Below are 17,519 nucleotides of genomic sequence, written 5' to 3'. Positions count from 1 at the left end.
GATCACATTGAATGGCGGTGTTGGCTCGAAGGGCCGAATGGCCTCCTGCACCTATTGTCTATTGTCTATTATAACATATAACATATAACATATAACATATAACAACTACAGCATGGAAACAGGCCTGTCCGGCCCTACCAGTCCACGCCGACCATTCTCCCTGACCTAGTCTCATCTACCTGCACTCAGACCATAACCCTCTAATCCCCTCCTATCCATATACCTATCCAATTTACTCTTAAATAATAAAATCGAGCCAGCCTCCACCACTTCCACCGGAAGCCCATTCCATACAGCCACCACCCTCTGAGTAAAGAAGTTCCCCCTCATGTTACCCCTAAACCTTTGTCCCTCAATTCTGAAGCTATGTCCCCTTGTTGGAATCTTCCCCACTCTCAAAGGGAAAAGCCTACCCACGTCAACTCTGTCCGTCCCTCTCAAAATTTTAAAAACCTCTATCAAGTCCCCCCTCAACCTTCTACGCTCCAAAGAATAAAGACCCAACCTGTTCAACCTCTCTCTGTAGCCTAAGTGCTGAAACCCAGGCAACATTCTAGTAAATCTCCTCTGTACCCTCTCCATTTTGTCGACATCCTTCCTATAATTTGGCGACCAGAACTGCACACCATACTCCAGATTCAGCCTCACCAATGCCCTATACAATTTTAACATTACATCCCAACTTCTATACTCGATGCTCTGATTATTGAACTTATCATCAGGACCTTGGGACTAACTAGGCCAGTACTGTCGAGATGTTTGGGACTCATTACTTCTAAGGGTGCGTCCGGTGGAGGTGGGGTGCAGGGGCTTTGTAGCCAGTTCCACCGCAAGGCTCCTGAGGGAAGTAGGAGTCAGAGGGCAGGCCCAAAGGAGGGCAACCAATGGACTTGCCAATGCAGCCGAACTGGCTGTGGCTGAAAAGAAGAGATGTTGTCTGGGCTGCCACGTGACCATCTGGAGGCTAACCATAAGACACACACCCAGGTCTGATCACCCTGAGGTGGGCCTGCCTCGACTGAGGGGGTCTTGTGATAAAAGGCCGAAACACCCAGTGACGTTGAGGTACACAACTGAAGATGTGTGTGAATGGTGGCAACATCACCTAGTGGTCACCCCCAAGAACAACACCAGTCAATTGTAGTGCAAACCTTAGGGATTGAAACGTCCAGTCCTACTAATCAATCTAGGTGATTATTTCTCCGCTCATATGGACTGTGGAGAGCTGTATTGGGCCCCACATCTGAGGAAGGATGTGCTGGGGGGGGGGATCTCATTGAAACGTACAGAATAGTGAGCGGCCTGGATAGAGTGGATGTGGAGAGGATGTTTCCACTAGTGGGAGAGTCTAGGACCAGAGGGCACAGCCTCAGAATTAAAGGACGTTCCTTTAGGAAGGAGATGAGGAGGAATTTCTTTAGGCAGAGGGTGGTGAATCTGTGGAGGCCAGGTCAGTGGATATTTTAAAGGCAGAGATAGATAGATTCTTGATTAGTACGGGTGTCAGGGGTTATGGGGAGAAGGCAGGAGAATGGGGTTAGGAGGGAGAGATATAAGAAAATAACTGCAGATGCTGGTACAAATCGAAGGTATTTATTCACAAAATGCTGGAGTAACTCATCAGGTCAGGCAGCATCTCAGGAGAGAAGGAATGGGCGACATTTCGGGTCGAGACCCTTCAGACTGAAGGAGAGATAGATCAGCCATGATTGAATGGCGGAGTAGACCTGATGGGCCGAATGGCCTATTTCTGCTCCTATCACTTCTGACCTTATGAAAGCAAGGCATGGCTGAGCCCCTGTCACTGTGTGTATGTCTCCTTGTTCACTGTGCGGACGGGCGGGCATTGCTGCTGATGTCAGCGATGGTAGAAGGTGTGGGAACCTTTGCAAAGGGTGGAGATAGCCACCTTTGTACCTGCCTCAGATGTGATAACTGTGTTTGTGTAATTAACCTTTGGTATTGTGAATCGGGCTGAACCTCCGGATGATTCCACTGGGTGCAGTCCCCGTGTGACTGTGAATCTCTGAATGCCAGCCAAGGTTTACACACGGGCAGCACGGTGGCGCAGCGGTAGAGTTGCTGCCTTACAGCGAATGCAGCGCCGGAGACTCAGGTTCAATCCTGACTACGGGTGCTGTCTGTACAGAGTTTGTACGTTCTCCCCGTGACCTGCGTGGGTTTTCTCCCAGATCTTCGGTTTCCTCCCACACTCCAAAGACGTACAGGTATGTAGGTTAATTGACTGGGTAAATGTAAAAATTTCCCTAGTGTGTGTAGGATAGTGTTAATGTGCGGGGATAGCTGGGCGGCTTAACACGCAGAGTTCGCATGTTCACATGTGAGGCCATTCACCACCCTCTGACTAAAGACATCCCTCCTCATCTTCCTAAAGGAACGTCCTTTAATTCTGAGGCTGTGCCCTCTAATCCTGGCTTCTCCCACCAGTGGAAACATGGCGTTGTGAATTTGTGGAATTCTCTGCCACAGAGGGCAGTGGAGGCCGATTCACTGGATGCTTTCAAGAGAGAGTTAGATAGAGCTCTAGGGGGCTAGTGGAATCAAGGGGTATGGGGAGAAGGCAGGCACGGGTTACTGATTGTGGATGATCAGCCATGATCACAATGAATGGCGGTGCTGGCTCGAAGGGCCAAATGGCCTCCTCCTGCACCTATATTCTATGTTTCTATGTTAACTCGTTCAGTTTACCAGTCCTTATTTATCAGTCATGCTGACAGGTCCTGGCCCTTTTACAAAGAATGGTACTGATGGATGGAACTTGCAACACCTTCCCCAACAACATAACATTGGCCGACTGAGTGCAGTGGCTCAGGCACGTCCTGCAGAGTTCCACCGTGGGCAGTAGGTACACAAGGAACTGCAGGTGGCAGTTAGTAGACAAACTAGATAGGTGACGTTACACAGAGTGCTGGAGTAACTCAGTGGGTCAGGCAGCATCTGTGGAGAACATGGATAGGTGACGTTTCACAGAGTGCTGGAGTAACTCAGCGGGTCAGGCAGCATCTGTGGAGAACATGGATAGGTGACGTTTCACAGAGTGCTGGAGTAACTCAGTGGGTCAGGCAGCATCTGTGGAGAACATGGATAGGTGACGTTTCACAGAGTGCTGGAGTAACTGAACGGGTTCTCAATTCTCGCTAAAAGACTCTGTGCATTCACCCATTCTGTTCCTCTCCTGATATTTCGCACCCTGCCTGACTCGCTGAGTTACTCCAGCACCTTGTGTTTTGGTCAAGATTCCAACATCTGCAGTCTCTTGTGTCAGTGTGACCAAATCTGCGTAGTTCTGGTCACCCAATGAATCAGTGATCCTACCACAACCAGAGAGCAGTGCTGAACTACTATTTACCTGATTGGTGACCCTCGGACTATCCTTGATCGGACTTTGCTGGCTTTACCTTGCACTAAATGTTATTCCCTTATCGTGTATCTGTACACTGTGGACGGCTCGATTGTAATCATGTATTGTCTTTCCGCTGACTGGTTAGCACGCAACAAAAGCTTTTCACTGAACCTCGGTACACGTGACAATAAACTGAACTGGGTCCCATTTCAGGAAGGATGTGGAGGCTTTGGAGAGGGTGGAGAGGAGGTTCACCAGAACGCTACCTGGATTAGAGGGCATTAGTTACAGGGAGAGGGTGGAGAGGAGGTTCACCAGAACGCTACCTGGTTTCGGGGCTGGACACGCTTGCATTGGTTTCTCTGGGACACGCTTGCATTGGTTTCTCTGGAACATCAGGGGAGGCCTAATAGAAGTGTGTAAAATTATAAAAGCCTCAGATAGGACAGGCAGCCAGAATCAAATGTCAAATATCAGAGGGCATAGCTTTATATTGAGAGGGGCAAGGTTTAAAGGAGATGTGCGGTGCAGGTTTATTACACAGATGGGGGTGGGGGCCTGGAACGCGCTGCCAGGGGTGGTGGTGGAGGCAGATACGATCGTGGTGTTTAAGAGACTTTTGGATAGGGACATGGATATGCAGGGAATGGAGGGGTATGGGTCACGTGCAGGCAGATAAGAGATGGTCTTGGCATCATGTTGGGCACGGACATTGTGGGCCGAATGGCCTGTTCCCGTGCTGTACTGTTCTGTAACATGGTGAGGACGGACATTGTGGGCCGAATGGCCTTTTCCCTTGCAGTACTGTTCTGTTACATGGTGGGGACAGACATTGTGGGCCGAATGGCCTGTTCCCGTGCTGTACTGTTCCATGTTACATGGTTGGGACTGACATTGTGGGCTGAATGGCCTGTTCGCGTGCTGTACTGTTCTATATTGGGCATGGACACAGTGGGCCGAATGGCCTGTTCCCATGCTGTACTGTTCTATGTTACATGGTGGGGACACACATTGTGGGCCGAATGGCCTGTTCCCATGCTGTACTGTTCTATGTTACATGGTGGGGACACACATTGTGGGCCGAATGGCCTGTTCCCGTGCTGTACTGTTCTATATTGGGCACTGTGGGCCGAATGGCCTGTTCCCATGCTGTACTGCTCCATGTAACATGGTGGGGACAGAGATTGTGTGCTGAATGGCCTGTTCCCGTGCTGTACTGTTCTATATTGGGCATGGGCACGGTGGGCTGAATGGCCTGTTCCCATGCTGTACTGTTCCATGTTATATGGTGGGGACAGAGATTGTGGGCTGAATGGCCTGTTCCCATGCTGTGCTCCTTGTTCTGATGGCGCTGTGCTTTGCCTTGCAGTGATACCTACATTGTTCGAGTCAACGCTGTGGTGATGAGCAGGGATGACTCTGGGTGGCTGCCGCAGGAGGGCGGTGGTCTCAGTCGGGTCGGGGTCTGCAAGGCCATTCAGCCCGACGCGGCGGGCAGGAGTGACTTCCTGATCCTGGGAGAGCGGCTGAAAGACAAGCTGGTAGGTCCAGGAGCTCCTGCAGGTACACCCACTATCTGTGTGAGGGCTCTTTCTGCTGCACCAGCCACGCGGTTTAACACGCAGAGTTCACATGTTCACATGTGAGGCCATTCACCACCCTCTGACTAAAGATATCCCTCCTCATCTCCTTCCTAAAGGAACGTCCTTTAATTCTGAGGCTGTGCCCTCTAATCCTGGCTTCTCCCACCAGTGGAAACATAGAGAGTTGTGAATCTGTGGAATTCTCTGCCACAGAGGGCAGTGGAGGCCGATTCACTGGATGCTTTCAAGAGAGAGTTAGATCGAGCTCTAGGGGGCTAGCGGAATCAAGGGATATGGGGAGAAGGCAGGCACGGGTTACTGATTGTGAATGATCAGCCATGATCACAATGAATGGCGGTGCGTACAGGCTCGAAGGGCTGAATGGCCTCCTCCTGCACCTATTGCCTATGTTTCCTCTCCACATCCACTCTATCCAGGCCGCTCACTATTCTGTACGTTTCAATGAGGTCCCCCCTCATCCTTCTAAACTCCAGTGAGTACAGGCCCAGTGCCAACAAACGCTCATCGTATGTTAACCCACTCATTCCTGGGATCGTTCTCGTGAACCTCCTCTGGACCCTCTCCAGAGCCAGCACATCCTTCCTCAGATATGGGGCCCAAATCTGCTCACAGTCACTCCAAGTGTGGCCTGACCAATGCCTTAGAGAGTCTTGGCATTACTCCAAGTGTGGCCTGACCAATGCCTTAGAGAGTCTTGGCATTACTCCAAGTGTGGCCTGACCAGCGCCTTAAGAGCCTCAGCATTACACCAAGTGTGGCCTGACCAGTGCCTTAGAGAGTCTTGGCATTACACCCGGGTTGGATCCTGGGGCAGCCACACTCAGGGGCAATGGACCAAGAAGCAGGGCAGTGGTCTCCAGACCAAAGCTGGACAGTACTAGCACCTGCTGTCAATGTTAGAGGCCACCACCACGCACCCAGTGAAAGTGCTTCAACAACAACACTCCAACAACAGCCTTTGTCCCGCCCCCCTGACATCAGTCTGAAGAGGGGTCTCGACCCGAAACGTCACCCATTCCTTCTCTCCCGAGATGCTGCCTGACCTGCTGAGTTACTCCAGCATTTTGTGAATAAATACCTTCGATTTGTACCAGCATCTGCAGTTATCTTCTTATAACACTCCAAATCTGTCCGGCAAGAGACTTACTCCAGTTGCAAAGGGCCAACATTAGTGCATGTCACGTAAACATGGCAGCAAGTATTAAAACCATTGCTTCTGTGGAATTCTTTGCCACAGACGGCTGTGGAGGCCAAGTCAGTGGATATTGTTGTGGCGGAGACTGACAGATTCTTGATTAGTGCGGGTGTCAGGGGTTACGGGGAGAAGGCAGAATGGGGTTAGGAGGGAGAGATAGATCAGCCATGATGGAATGGTAGAGTGGGCTTGATGGGCCGAATGGCCTCATTCTGCTCCTATCCCGTACTGTCCAGTGGTGTGAAGACCATGTCTTGCTTGTTGGTGCCCCTGAGTGTGGCTGCCCCAGCATTGAACCCGGGTCTCTGGCACTGTAAGGCAGCAACTCTACCGCTGCACCACCTTGTTGCAAGAGCTGAGCGTACTTCATCTGCTGTTCCTCACCTGCATTTGTAGCGGTGATTTGACAGCACTGGAGAATGCCTCTTGTACAGCCCAACTAACACTGATTCAGGAATTTAATGGCTTTACCTTCCACTGAACCTTATTCCCATATCATGGGTGACGTTTTGGGTCGAGACCCTTCTTCAGACACTTCTCGACCTGAAATGTCACTCATTCCTTCTCTCCAGAGATGCTGCCTGACCCGCTGAGTTACTCCGGCACTCTGTGAAACGTCACCTATCCATGTTCTCCACAGATGCTGCCTGACCCGCTGAGTTACTCCAGCACTCTGTGAAACGTCACCTATCCATGTCCTGTCCTCTCACACAACCCATCCAAGTCATCCTTCAGCCTCATAGCATCCTCCTTACAGCTCAAACTGCCACCCAGCTTTGTGTCATCCGCAAACTTGGAGATGTCACATTTAATTATCTTGTCTAAATCGTTAATATTTATTGTAAATAATTGGGGTCCCAGCACTGAGCCTTGCGGCACCCCACTAGTCACTGCCTGCCATTCTGAAAAGGACCTGTTAATTCCTACTCTTTGCTTCCTGTCTGCCAACCAGTTCTCTATCCATGTCAATATTCCCAATACCATGTGCTCTAATTTTGCACACTGATCTCTCGTGTGGGAGCTTGTCAAAGGCTTTCTGATAGTCCAGATACACTACATCCACTGGCTCCCCCTTATCCATTCCACTTGTTACATCCTCAAAAAATGCCAGATGATTAGTCAAGCATGATTTCCCCTTCATAAACCCATGCTGACTTTGACCGATCCTGTCACTGCTTTCCAAATGCACTGCTATAACATCTTTAATAATCAACTCCAGCATCTTCCCCACTACCGATGTAAGGCTAACTGGTCCATTATTCCCCGTTTTCTCTCTCCCTCCTTTTATAAAAGGTGGGGTTACATTGGCTACCCTCCAGTCCACAGGAACTGATCCAGAGTCGAGAGAACATTGGAAAATGATCACCAATGCATCCACGATTTCGAGGGCAACCTCCATGAGTACTCTGGGATGCAGACCACCAGGCCCTGGGAATTTATCTGCCTTTAGTCAGCTTGACCATGAGCCGCTGACTCCATCCTGGATCGGCACGGTCGTGCAGCGGTAGAGTTGCTGCCTCACGGTGCCAGAGACCCGGGTTCCATCCCGACCTCAGGTGCCGTCTGTACGGAGTATGTACGTTCTCCCCGTGACCTGCGTGGGTTTTCTCCGGGTGCTCCGGTTCCCTCCCACACTCCAAAGACGTGCAGGTTTGTAGGTTAATGGGCTTGGTGTAAATGTAAATAGTCTCAAGTCTGTTAGGGTAGTGTCAGTGTGTGGGGATCGCTGGTTGGTTTTCCACCCAGAGAGTTGTGAATCTGTGGAATTCTCTGCCACAGAAGGCAGTGGAGGCCAATTCACTGGATGTTTTCAAGAGAGAGTTGGATACAGCTCTTAGGGCTAACGGAATCAAGGGATATGGGGAGAAAGCAGGAATGGGGGGGTACTGATTTAGGATGACCAGCCATGGTCACATTGAATGGCGGTGCTGGCTCGAAGGGCCGAATGGCCTCCTCCTTTACCTTGTTTCTATGTTTCTAACTAAACTATACACGTGGTACTTTGCACCAATATCACCCTTGTATAAAGAGATGCATTGAAAACAGCTGGAACGTTGTAGCATAGAAACATAGAAACAAAGAAACAGCAAAATAGGTGCAGGGGTAGGCCATTCGGCCCTATAAGCCATCACCACCATTCACTGTAATCATGGCTGATCATCTACAATCAGTACCCCGTTCCTGCCTTCTCCCCATATCCCTCGATTCCCTTAGCCCTAAGAGCCACATCTAACTCCCTCTTGTGTTCAGTTCAGTGGCGTTGAGTTTGGCAGTGGAGTTGGAACATGATCTGTGTTTTGTCTTTGTGCTTTTGGCATGGTGGCTTGGTTGGTATTATGAATGTAATTCTCCTCCCTTCCCATCCCCCCTCCCTCTTCCCAGATTGTGTTGGAATGTTTCTTGAAGAAGGACCTGGTGTACACTAAAGCAACGCCCACCTTTCACCACTGGATGGTGGGCAACAGGAAGTTTGGGCTGACGTTCCACAGCCCTGCTGATGCACGAGCCTTTGACAGGGGAGTGAGGAAGGCCATTGAGGATCTGCTGGAAGGTAGGGTGGGACTCTCCTACAATACCAGGGGCCAAGAGAGCCAACAGCCAAGACAGTGTTATTGTCCAGAAAGAAGATAGACACAAAATGCTGGAGTAACTCAGCGGGTCAGGCAGCATCTGTGGAGAACATGGATAGGTGACGTTTCACAGAGTGCTGGAGTAACTCAGCGGGTCAGGCAGCATCTGTGGAGAGAAGGAATGGGTGACGTTTCAGGTCGAGACCCTTCTTCAGACATAGAAACATAGAAAATAGGTGCAGCAGGAGGCAATTCGGCCCTTCGAGCCTGCACTACCATTCATTGTGATCATGGCTGATCATCCACAATCAGTAACCCGTGCCTGCCTTCTCCCCATATCCCTTGATTCCACTAGCCCCAAGAGTTCTATCTAACTCTCTTTTAAATCCATCCAGTGAATTAGCCTCCACTGCCCTCTGTGGCAGAGAATTCCATAAATTCACAACTCTCTGGGTGAAAAAGTTTTTTCTCGCCTCAGTTTTAAATGGCCTCCCCTTTATTCCAAGACTGTGGCCCCTGGTTCTGGACTCCCCCAACATTGGGAACATTTTTCCTGCATCTAGCTTGTCCAGTCCTTTTATAATTTTATATGTTTCTATAAGATCCCCTCTCATCTAAACTCCAGTGAATACAAGCCCAGTCTTTTAAAATCTTTCCTCATATGATAGTCCCACCATCCCAGGGATCAATCTCGTGAACCTACGCTGCACTGCCTCAATTACAAGGATGTCCTTCCACAAATTAGGAGACCAAAACTGTACACAATACTCCAGATGTGGCCTTACCAGGGCCCTATACAACTGCAGAAAAACCTCTTTACTCCTATAATGAAATCCTCTCGTTATGAAGGCCAACATTCCATTAGCTTTCTTCACTGCCTGCTGTACCTGCACGCCAACTTTCAGTGACTGGTGTACAAGGACACCCAGGTCTCGCTGCACCTCCCCCTTACCTAACCTAACTCCATTGAGATAATAATCTGTCTCCTTGTTTTTGCCGCCAAAGTGGATAACCTCACATTTATCTATATTATACTGCATCTGCCACGCATCTGCCCACTCACTCAACCTGTCTAGATAGACCAATAAAATTCCTACTTGACAAGGGTGGTGAATGTGTGGAAGTCTTTGCCACAGTGCTGTGGAGGCCAAGTCAGTGGATATATTTAAGACAGATAGATAATTATTAAGGTGGAGAGTTACAAATTGTTGATTAGTGCGGGTGTCAGAGGTTATGAGGAGAAGGCAGGAGAATGGGGTTAGGAGGGAGAGATAGATCAGCCATGACTGAATGGCGGACTAGACTTGATGAGCCGAATGGCCTAATTCTGCTCCTATCACTTATGACCTTATGAATACTAGGTCTAGCCGACTGAGACAATGATGCTGGAGTAACTCAGCGGGAGTAACTCAGCGGGAGTAACTCAGCGGGAGTAACTCAGCGGGAGTAACTCAGCGGGAGTAACTCAGCGGGAGTAACTCAGCGGGACAGGCAGCATCTCTAGAGAAAAGAAGGGTCTCGATCTGTAACGTCACCTATTCATAACGTCAAAAGTGATAGGAGCAAAATTAGGCCATTCAGCCCATCTAGTCTACTCTGCCATTCAATCATGGCTGATCTATCTCTCCCTCCTAACCCCATTCTCCTGCCTTCTCCCCATAACCTCTGACACCCGCACTGATCAAGAATCTGTCTATCTCGGCCTTAATAATACCCACTGACTTATGGCCTCCACAGTCTTCTGTGGCAAAGAATCCCACAGATTCACCTCCCCCTGGCTAAAGAAATTCTTTCTCGTCTCCTTCCTAAAGGAACGTCCTTTAATTCTGAGGCTGTGCCCTCTGGTCCTAGACTCTCCCACTATTGTGCGAAGGGGAGGGGGAGTGTTCAGCAACCGGGAGCTTATAGAGCAGGAAAAAAGATGCAGATGCTGGTTTAAATCGAAGGTAGACACAAAAGGCTGGAGTAACTCAGCGGGTCAGGCAGCATCTCGGGAGAGAAGGAATGAGTGAAGTTTCAGGGTCGAGGCCCTTCTTCAGACTGAGTTACTCCAGCACTCTGTGAAACGTCACCTATCCATGTTCTCCACAGATACTGCCTGAGCCGCTGAGTTACTCCAGCACTCTGTGAAACGTCACCTATCCATGTTCTCCACAGATGCTGCCTGAGCCGCTGAGTTACTCCAGCACTCTGTGAAACGTCACCTATCCATGTTCTCCACAGATGCTGCCTGACCTGCTGAGTTACTCCAGCATTTTGTGTCCATCTAGTATTTAGAGCATTTACTTGTTTGGACTGAAGTTCAGTTATTACATTACAAGTTGTAGTATCTCCAATGTTGGGTATGGTGATGGAAAATAAAAGATTATAAAGATAGATGAATTTTTAATCGATATCTGTACAAGCACTTTTTATCTACTGGAAAAACCAGTGACTAGAGTTAGGTACCATCAGCTGTCAGTTATCTAACCAGCCATGTCTACTGCTCTATACTGTTTGATTGTCGTCTTCTGGATAATTTGCTTTATTACCATGTGGGTTTTCTCCGGGAGCTCCGGTTTCCTCCCACACTCCAAAGACGTACAGGTTTTTGTTGGTTAATTGGCTTGGTATAAATGTAAATTGTCCCAAGTGTGTGTAGGATAGTGTTAGTGTGCAGGGATCGCTGGTCGGCATGGACTTGGTGGGCCGAAGGGCCTGTTTTCATGCTGTATCTCTAAACTAAACTAAAAACTAAGTCATAGGGGCGCATCGGTAGCGTTGCTGCCTCACAGCGCCGGAGACCCGGGTTCCATCCCGACTACGGGCGCTGTCTGTACGGAGTTTGTACGTTCTCCCCGTGACCTGCGTGGGTTTTTCCCTGAGATCGTTGGTTTCCTCCCACACTCCAAAGACATGCGGGTATATTTGGTATAAGTGTGAATTGTCCCTAGTGTGTGTGGGATGGTGTTAGTGTGCGGGGATCGCTGGTCGGTGTGGGCCGAAGGGCCTGTTACCGCACTGTATCGCTGGGGCGGCACGGTGGCGCAGCGGTAGAGTTGCTGCCTTACAGCGAAGGCAGCGCCGGAGACTCAGGTTCGATCCCGACTACGGGCGACGTCTGTACGGAGTTTGTACGTTCTCCCCGTGACCTGCGTGGGTTTTCTCCGGGTGCTCCGGTTTCCTCCCACACTCCAAAGACGTGCAGGTTTGCAGGTTAATTGGCTGGGCAAGTGTAAAAAAGAAATTGTCCCTAGTGGGTGTAGGATAGTGTTAGTGTGCGGGGATCGCTGGTCGGCGCGGACCCGGTGGGCCGAAGGGCCTGTTTCTGCCCTGTATCTCTAAATCTAAATCTATAATCTAAACTAAACTAGACTGCAGGTGGAGGGAGGAGGGGGCGGGAGATATCAGTTTGGGGATTAATGATGCTGATTTTTCTCTTCTCCTCCTCTCCACCCACCCCACCAATGCCAGGCTCCACTACATCATCTACAACAATACAGAATGAAGTGGAGGTCGGAGACGACGATGTCTTCACGGTAAGAATAATTACCAGCTGCTTCCCCGGGCTACTGATTGCTCCGTCTACCACAACAGCTTATATTCATGGCACTGACTGCATCTCGGAGAGGTCGGGATGCCTTGTGATACCAGTCCCTCGTAGCACAGTCAGGGTTAGTTTGGCTGTAGACACCAGCAATTGCAAATGCAGAGTTTACAAGAACAGGCACAGTGCTGGAGTCAGTCAGTTCTTGACCCGAAACGTCACCTATCCATGTTCTCCGCAGATGCTGCCTGACCCGCTGAGTTACTCCAGCACTCTGTGTCTATTTTTTGCGTTTGTCCGGGGTTGAGAATTGTGAAGAGGTATTGTCATGTCACTGCGTCCAAACCTTGTGAACTCAGCAGGTTAGGCAGCATCTCTGGAGAACATAGTTTTTGAATTGCAACCTAATAGTAGCAATGTTGTGGCTGCCTCATTTTTTGCATTTTATGGTGTGCGTCTTCTCCAGCATTTGATGTTGTGTGTCTTCTGTGTTGTACGGCACTGTGGTCTATGAAGTTAATCAGGATAATTATCTTTGTTTTGCGGTTGGATTATGGGCTACCATATTTTGACTGCGAGATGTAACGTGGGAGGCTGGTCTGCCTGGACATGTTGTCCATGAGGGAGCAAGAGGAGACAGCGTGAGTTCTCTGTCTGCAGAGACATGCCCAGCGTGTGGTGGTGTGTGGAAGCCAACAGGCCCAGCCCTCGGTCTCTGCACCCCTTCACACCCGCACTCAACCCCAGGCAACACACTGGCAACCCCAGGCAACACACTGGCAACCCCAGGCAACACACTGGCAACCCCAGGCAACACACTGGCAACCCCAGGTAACACACTGGCAACCCCAGGCAACACACTGGCAACCCCAGGCAACACACTGGCAATCCCAGGCAACACACTGGCAACCCCAGGTAACACACTGGCAACCCCAGGTAACACACTGGCAACCCCAGGTAACACACTGGCAATCCCAGGTAACACACTGGGAACCCCAGGTAACACACTGGGAACCCCAGGTAACACACTGGGAACCCCAGGCAACACACTGGCAACCCCAGGTAACACACTGGCAACCCCAGGTAACACACTGGCAACCCCAGGTAACACACTGGCAACCCCAGGTAACACACTGGCAACCCCAGGTAACACACTGGCAACCCCAGGTAACACACTGGCAACACCAGGCAACACACTGGCAACCCCAGGCAACACACTGGCAATCCCAGGCAACACACTGGCAACCCCAGGTAACACACTGGCAACCCCAGGTAACACACTGGCAACCCCAGGTAACACACTGGCAACCCCAGGTAACACACTGGCAACCCCAGGTAACACACTGGCAACCCCAGGTAACACACTGGCAATCCCAGGTAACACACTGGGAACCCCAGGTAACACACTGGGAACCCCAGGTAACACACTGGCAACCCCAGGTAACACACTGGCAATCCCAGGTAACACACTGGGAACCCCAGGTAACACACTGGGAACCCCAGGCAACACACTGGCAATCCCAGGCAACACACTGGCATGCCCAGACAACACACTGGCAACCCCAGGAACACACTGGCAATCCCAGGCAACACACTGGCATGCCCAGACAACACACTGGCAACCCCAGGAACACACTGGCAATCCCAGACAACACACTGGCAACCCCAGCAACACACTGGCAAGCCCAGACAACACACTGGTCAGCCCAGACAACACACTGGTCAGCCCAGACAACACACTGGTCAGCCCAGACAACACACTGGCAACCCCAGCAACACACTGGCAATCCCAGACAACACACTGGTCAGCCCAGACAACACACTGGCAATCCCAGACAACACACTGGCAATCCCAGACAACACACACCGACCGCGCTGGACTAACTCATGGGTTTGGGTTAATGCGTTGAGTTTGCTTTCTTCACCACCGATTCAACTTGCAGATTAACGTTTTGTGAATCCTGCACCAGCACTCCCGAGTCCCTTTGCACCTCCGATTTCTGGATTCTCTCCCCATTTAGAAAATAGTCATAGAAACATAGAAAATAGGTGCAGGAGGAGGCCATTCGGCCCTTCGAGCCAGCACCGCCATTTAATATGATCATGGCTGATCATCCACAATCAGTACCCCGTTCCTGCTTTCTCCCCATATCCCTTGATTCCGTTAGCCCTCAAAGTTAAATCTAACTCTCTCTTGAAAAGCTAGATCGAGCTCTTAAGGATAGCGGAGTCAGGGGGTATGGGGAGAAGGCAGGAACGGGGTACTGATTGAGAATGATCAGCCATGATCACATTGAATGGCGGTGCTGGCTCGAAGGGCCGAATGGCCTCCTCCTGCACCTATTGTCTATTGTCTATTGAAAACATCCAGTGAATTGGCCTCCACTGCCTTCTGTGGCAGAGAATTCCACAGATTCACAACTCTCTGGGTTAAAATGTTTTTCTTCATCTCAGTCCTAAATGGCCTACCCCTTATTCTTAAACTGTGACCCTTGGTTCTGGGCTCCCCCAACATCGGGAACGTTTTTCCCGCATCTACCCTGTCCAATCCTCTCAGAATTTTATATGTTTCTTTCGGATCCCCTCTCATTCTTCTAAATTCCTACGAATACAAGCCCAGTCGACCCATTCGTTCATCATATGTCAGTCCCGCCACCCCGGGAGCTAACCTTGTGAACACACGCTGCACTCCCTCAATAGCAAGAACGTCCTTCCTCAAACTAGGAGACCAAAACTGCACACAGTACTCCAGGTGCGGTCTCACCTGGGCCCTGTACAACTGCACACAGTACTCCAGGTGTGGTCTCACCAGGGCCCTGTACAACTGCACACACTACTCCAGGTGCAATCTCACCAGGGCCCTGTACAACTGCACACACTACTCCAGGTGCAATCTCACCAGGGCCCTGTACAACTGCACACACTACTCCAGGTGTGGTCTCACCAGGGCCCTGTCTACATCGTTATTCTTCCTACCAAAATTCATGACTCCACACTTTGCTCCACTATATTCCATCTGCCACTTCTCTGCCCACTCTCCCAACCTGTCCAAGAGTCCCTGCTTTCGCTACACTGCCTGCCCCTCCACCTATTTTCGTATCAACAGCAAACGTGGCCACAAAGCCTTCAATCCCCTCGCCCTGCCGCACCACTGTACCGCCCCTGATACCAGCCGGGAAGGAACTGTCCCTGAACCTGAAGGTGTGGGTTTTCACACTTCTGCACCTTTTTGCCTGAGACTTGGTGAAACAACCCTGGAAAATGTGGATCGCTTTCCTTACCTTGGAAGTCACCTCTCCTACAATGTCCACCTTGATGACGAGATCCAACATCATCTAAGTGTGCTGGAACAGCTTTTTGACGTCTTCGAACGAGAGTCTTTCAAAGTCGTGACATCCGGACAGACACCAAAATGTTAGTGGTGATTCCAACGCTCCTGTGTGGATCATAAACCTGGACAACATACCGACGCCATCTGAAAACACTTGGAAAGTCCCATCAACGATGTCTTCGAAGCAGCTTAAATATCAGCTGGGAAGACAGAAGAACCAAGGTCAGTGTGGTGAATGAAACAAAAACATCAACCATCGAAGCCTTGGTCATCAAGAGCCAACTAAGATGGAGCGGCCATGTTGTTCTGATGGAAGGCGAGAGTCTACCAAAGCAAGCCTTCTCCTCCCAGCTTAAAGAAGGCAAACGTAAACGAGGCAGACAAAAGAAGAGATTCAAAGACGCCTTGAAAGCCAGCGTGAAGAAATGTGGAATGGACATCGACAACTGGCAAACCAATGGCAAGGACAGGAAACTCTGGCCAACCATCGTCCAAAATGGAATAGCGACCTTCAAAGCCAACAGATGCGCAGAACTAGAAGACAAGAGAAGTCAACGGAAAGAGAGGCAGCAACAACCAAAGCCCGATCTGGCATCTGGAGTTACCTGCCCTGAATGCCGAAGAACCTTCAAAGCCAGGATTGGACATAGGGTGCCTGAGAGATCACAAAGACAACGAATGTAGACCACCATGCTCCACCTTGAGGGATAGCCATAAGACCCTTTGCCCGATGGGAGAGGGGAGACGAGGGAGTGGCCGGGGTGAGACTGGTCCTGCTGGCCTTGCCGAGGCAGCGTGAGGTGTAGATGGGGTGGGTGGGAGGGAGGTTGGTTTGTGTGACGGTCTGGGCTGCTGGCCTTGCCGAGGCAGCGTGAGGTGTAGATGGGGTGGGTGGGAAGGAGGTTGGTTTGTGTGCGTGATGGTCTGGGCTGCATCTTCACCAGTGTGCATGACGTTGAGTGTCTGTTGGAGCGAGCGAGAGTGGTTGCAGGCTGTTGTCAGGGTGCTGAGCTGGTGGACAGGCTGTACACATCAGCTATGTTTCGCTGGCCCCAGCCACACACAGCGTGACACAGACACAACCTGTGACCATGATTCTGCTGGCCAGAGGCAGGGGACTGGCCATTGGGCAATAGACAATAGACAATAGGTGCAGGAGGAGGGCATTTGGCCCTTCGAGCCAGCACCGCCATTCAATGGCTGATCACCCACAATCAGTACCCCGTTCCTGCCTTCTCCCCATACCCCTTGACTCCGCTATCATTAAGAGCTCTATCTAGCTCTCTCTTGAATGCATTCAGAGAATTGGCCTCCACTGCCTTCTGAGGCAGAGAATTCCACAGATTCACAACTCTCTGACTGAAAAAGTTTTTCCTCATCTCCGTTCTAAATGAGGTGACTGACACTTCCTCGACGGCGGTTACGATGGGCAATCCGTGCTCAGGCTGGGAAATTGTGCTGCAAGGAGGCTATGTGTGGAATTACTGCGTGGAGCTGTGTCTCAGCACGGCCGAGGGTTTATAAACAGCTCCGTGCTTTGACAGAGAGTCTCCACCATCTGCCGAGCCAGTGACAGGAAGAGTGGTGGCCTGGTGGAGATCCCAGCATTCCTGAACACAGGCAGCGGGAACAAAACGCAGCCGAGATATCTCGTTCAGTTTAGTTTAGAGATACAGCGCGGAAACAGGCCCTTCGGCCCACTGAGTCCACGCCGACCAGCGATCCCCGCACACTAACACTATCCTACACACACTAGGGACAATTTACATTTACACCAAGCCAATTAACCTACAAACCTGCACGTCTTTGGAGTGTGGGCGGAAACCGGAGCACCCAGAGAAAACCCACGCAGGTCACGGGGAGAACATACAAACTCCGTACAGACAGCGCCCGTAGTCGGGATGGAACCCGGGTCTCTGGCGCTGTGAG

General features: G+C 50.6%; 1 protein-coding gene across 1 annotated transcript in view; it reads left to right on the top strand.

Annotated features, from left to right (window-relative positions):
* LOC144597083 (sprouty-related, EVH1 domain-containing protein 2-like) overlaps positions 1 to 17,519 on the top strand; it is a 71,697-nt gene that overhangs the window by 28,779 nt on the left and 25,399 nt on the right. The window contains exons 4-6 of the mRNA XM_078405999.1: positions 4,734 to 4,905; positions 8,546 to 8,714; positions 12,187 to 12,251. Of these exons, the coding sequence (XP_078262125.1) occupies positions 4,734 to 4,905; positions 8,546 to 8,714; positions 12,187 to 12,251 (406 nt within the window). The remainder of the gene's footprint in view (positions 1 to 4,733; positions 4,906 to 8,545; positions 8,715 to 12,186; positions 12,252 to 17,519) is intronic.

This window comes from Rhinoraja longicauda, chromosome 9 (genome assembly GCF_053455715.1).
Source record: "Rhinoraja longicauda isolate Sanriku21f chromosome 9, sRhiLon1.1, whole genome shotgun sequence".
In the NCBI taxonomy this organism is placed as follows: Eukaryota; Metazoa; Chordata; class Chondrichthyes; order Rajiformes; family Arhynchobatidae; genus Rhinoraja; species Rhinoraja longicauda.
The sequence above is the reverse complement of the archived record's forward strand: the minus strand, read 5'-3'. Positions and strand labels throughout refer to the sequence as shown.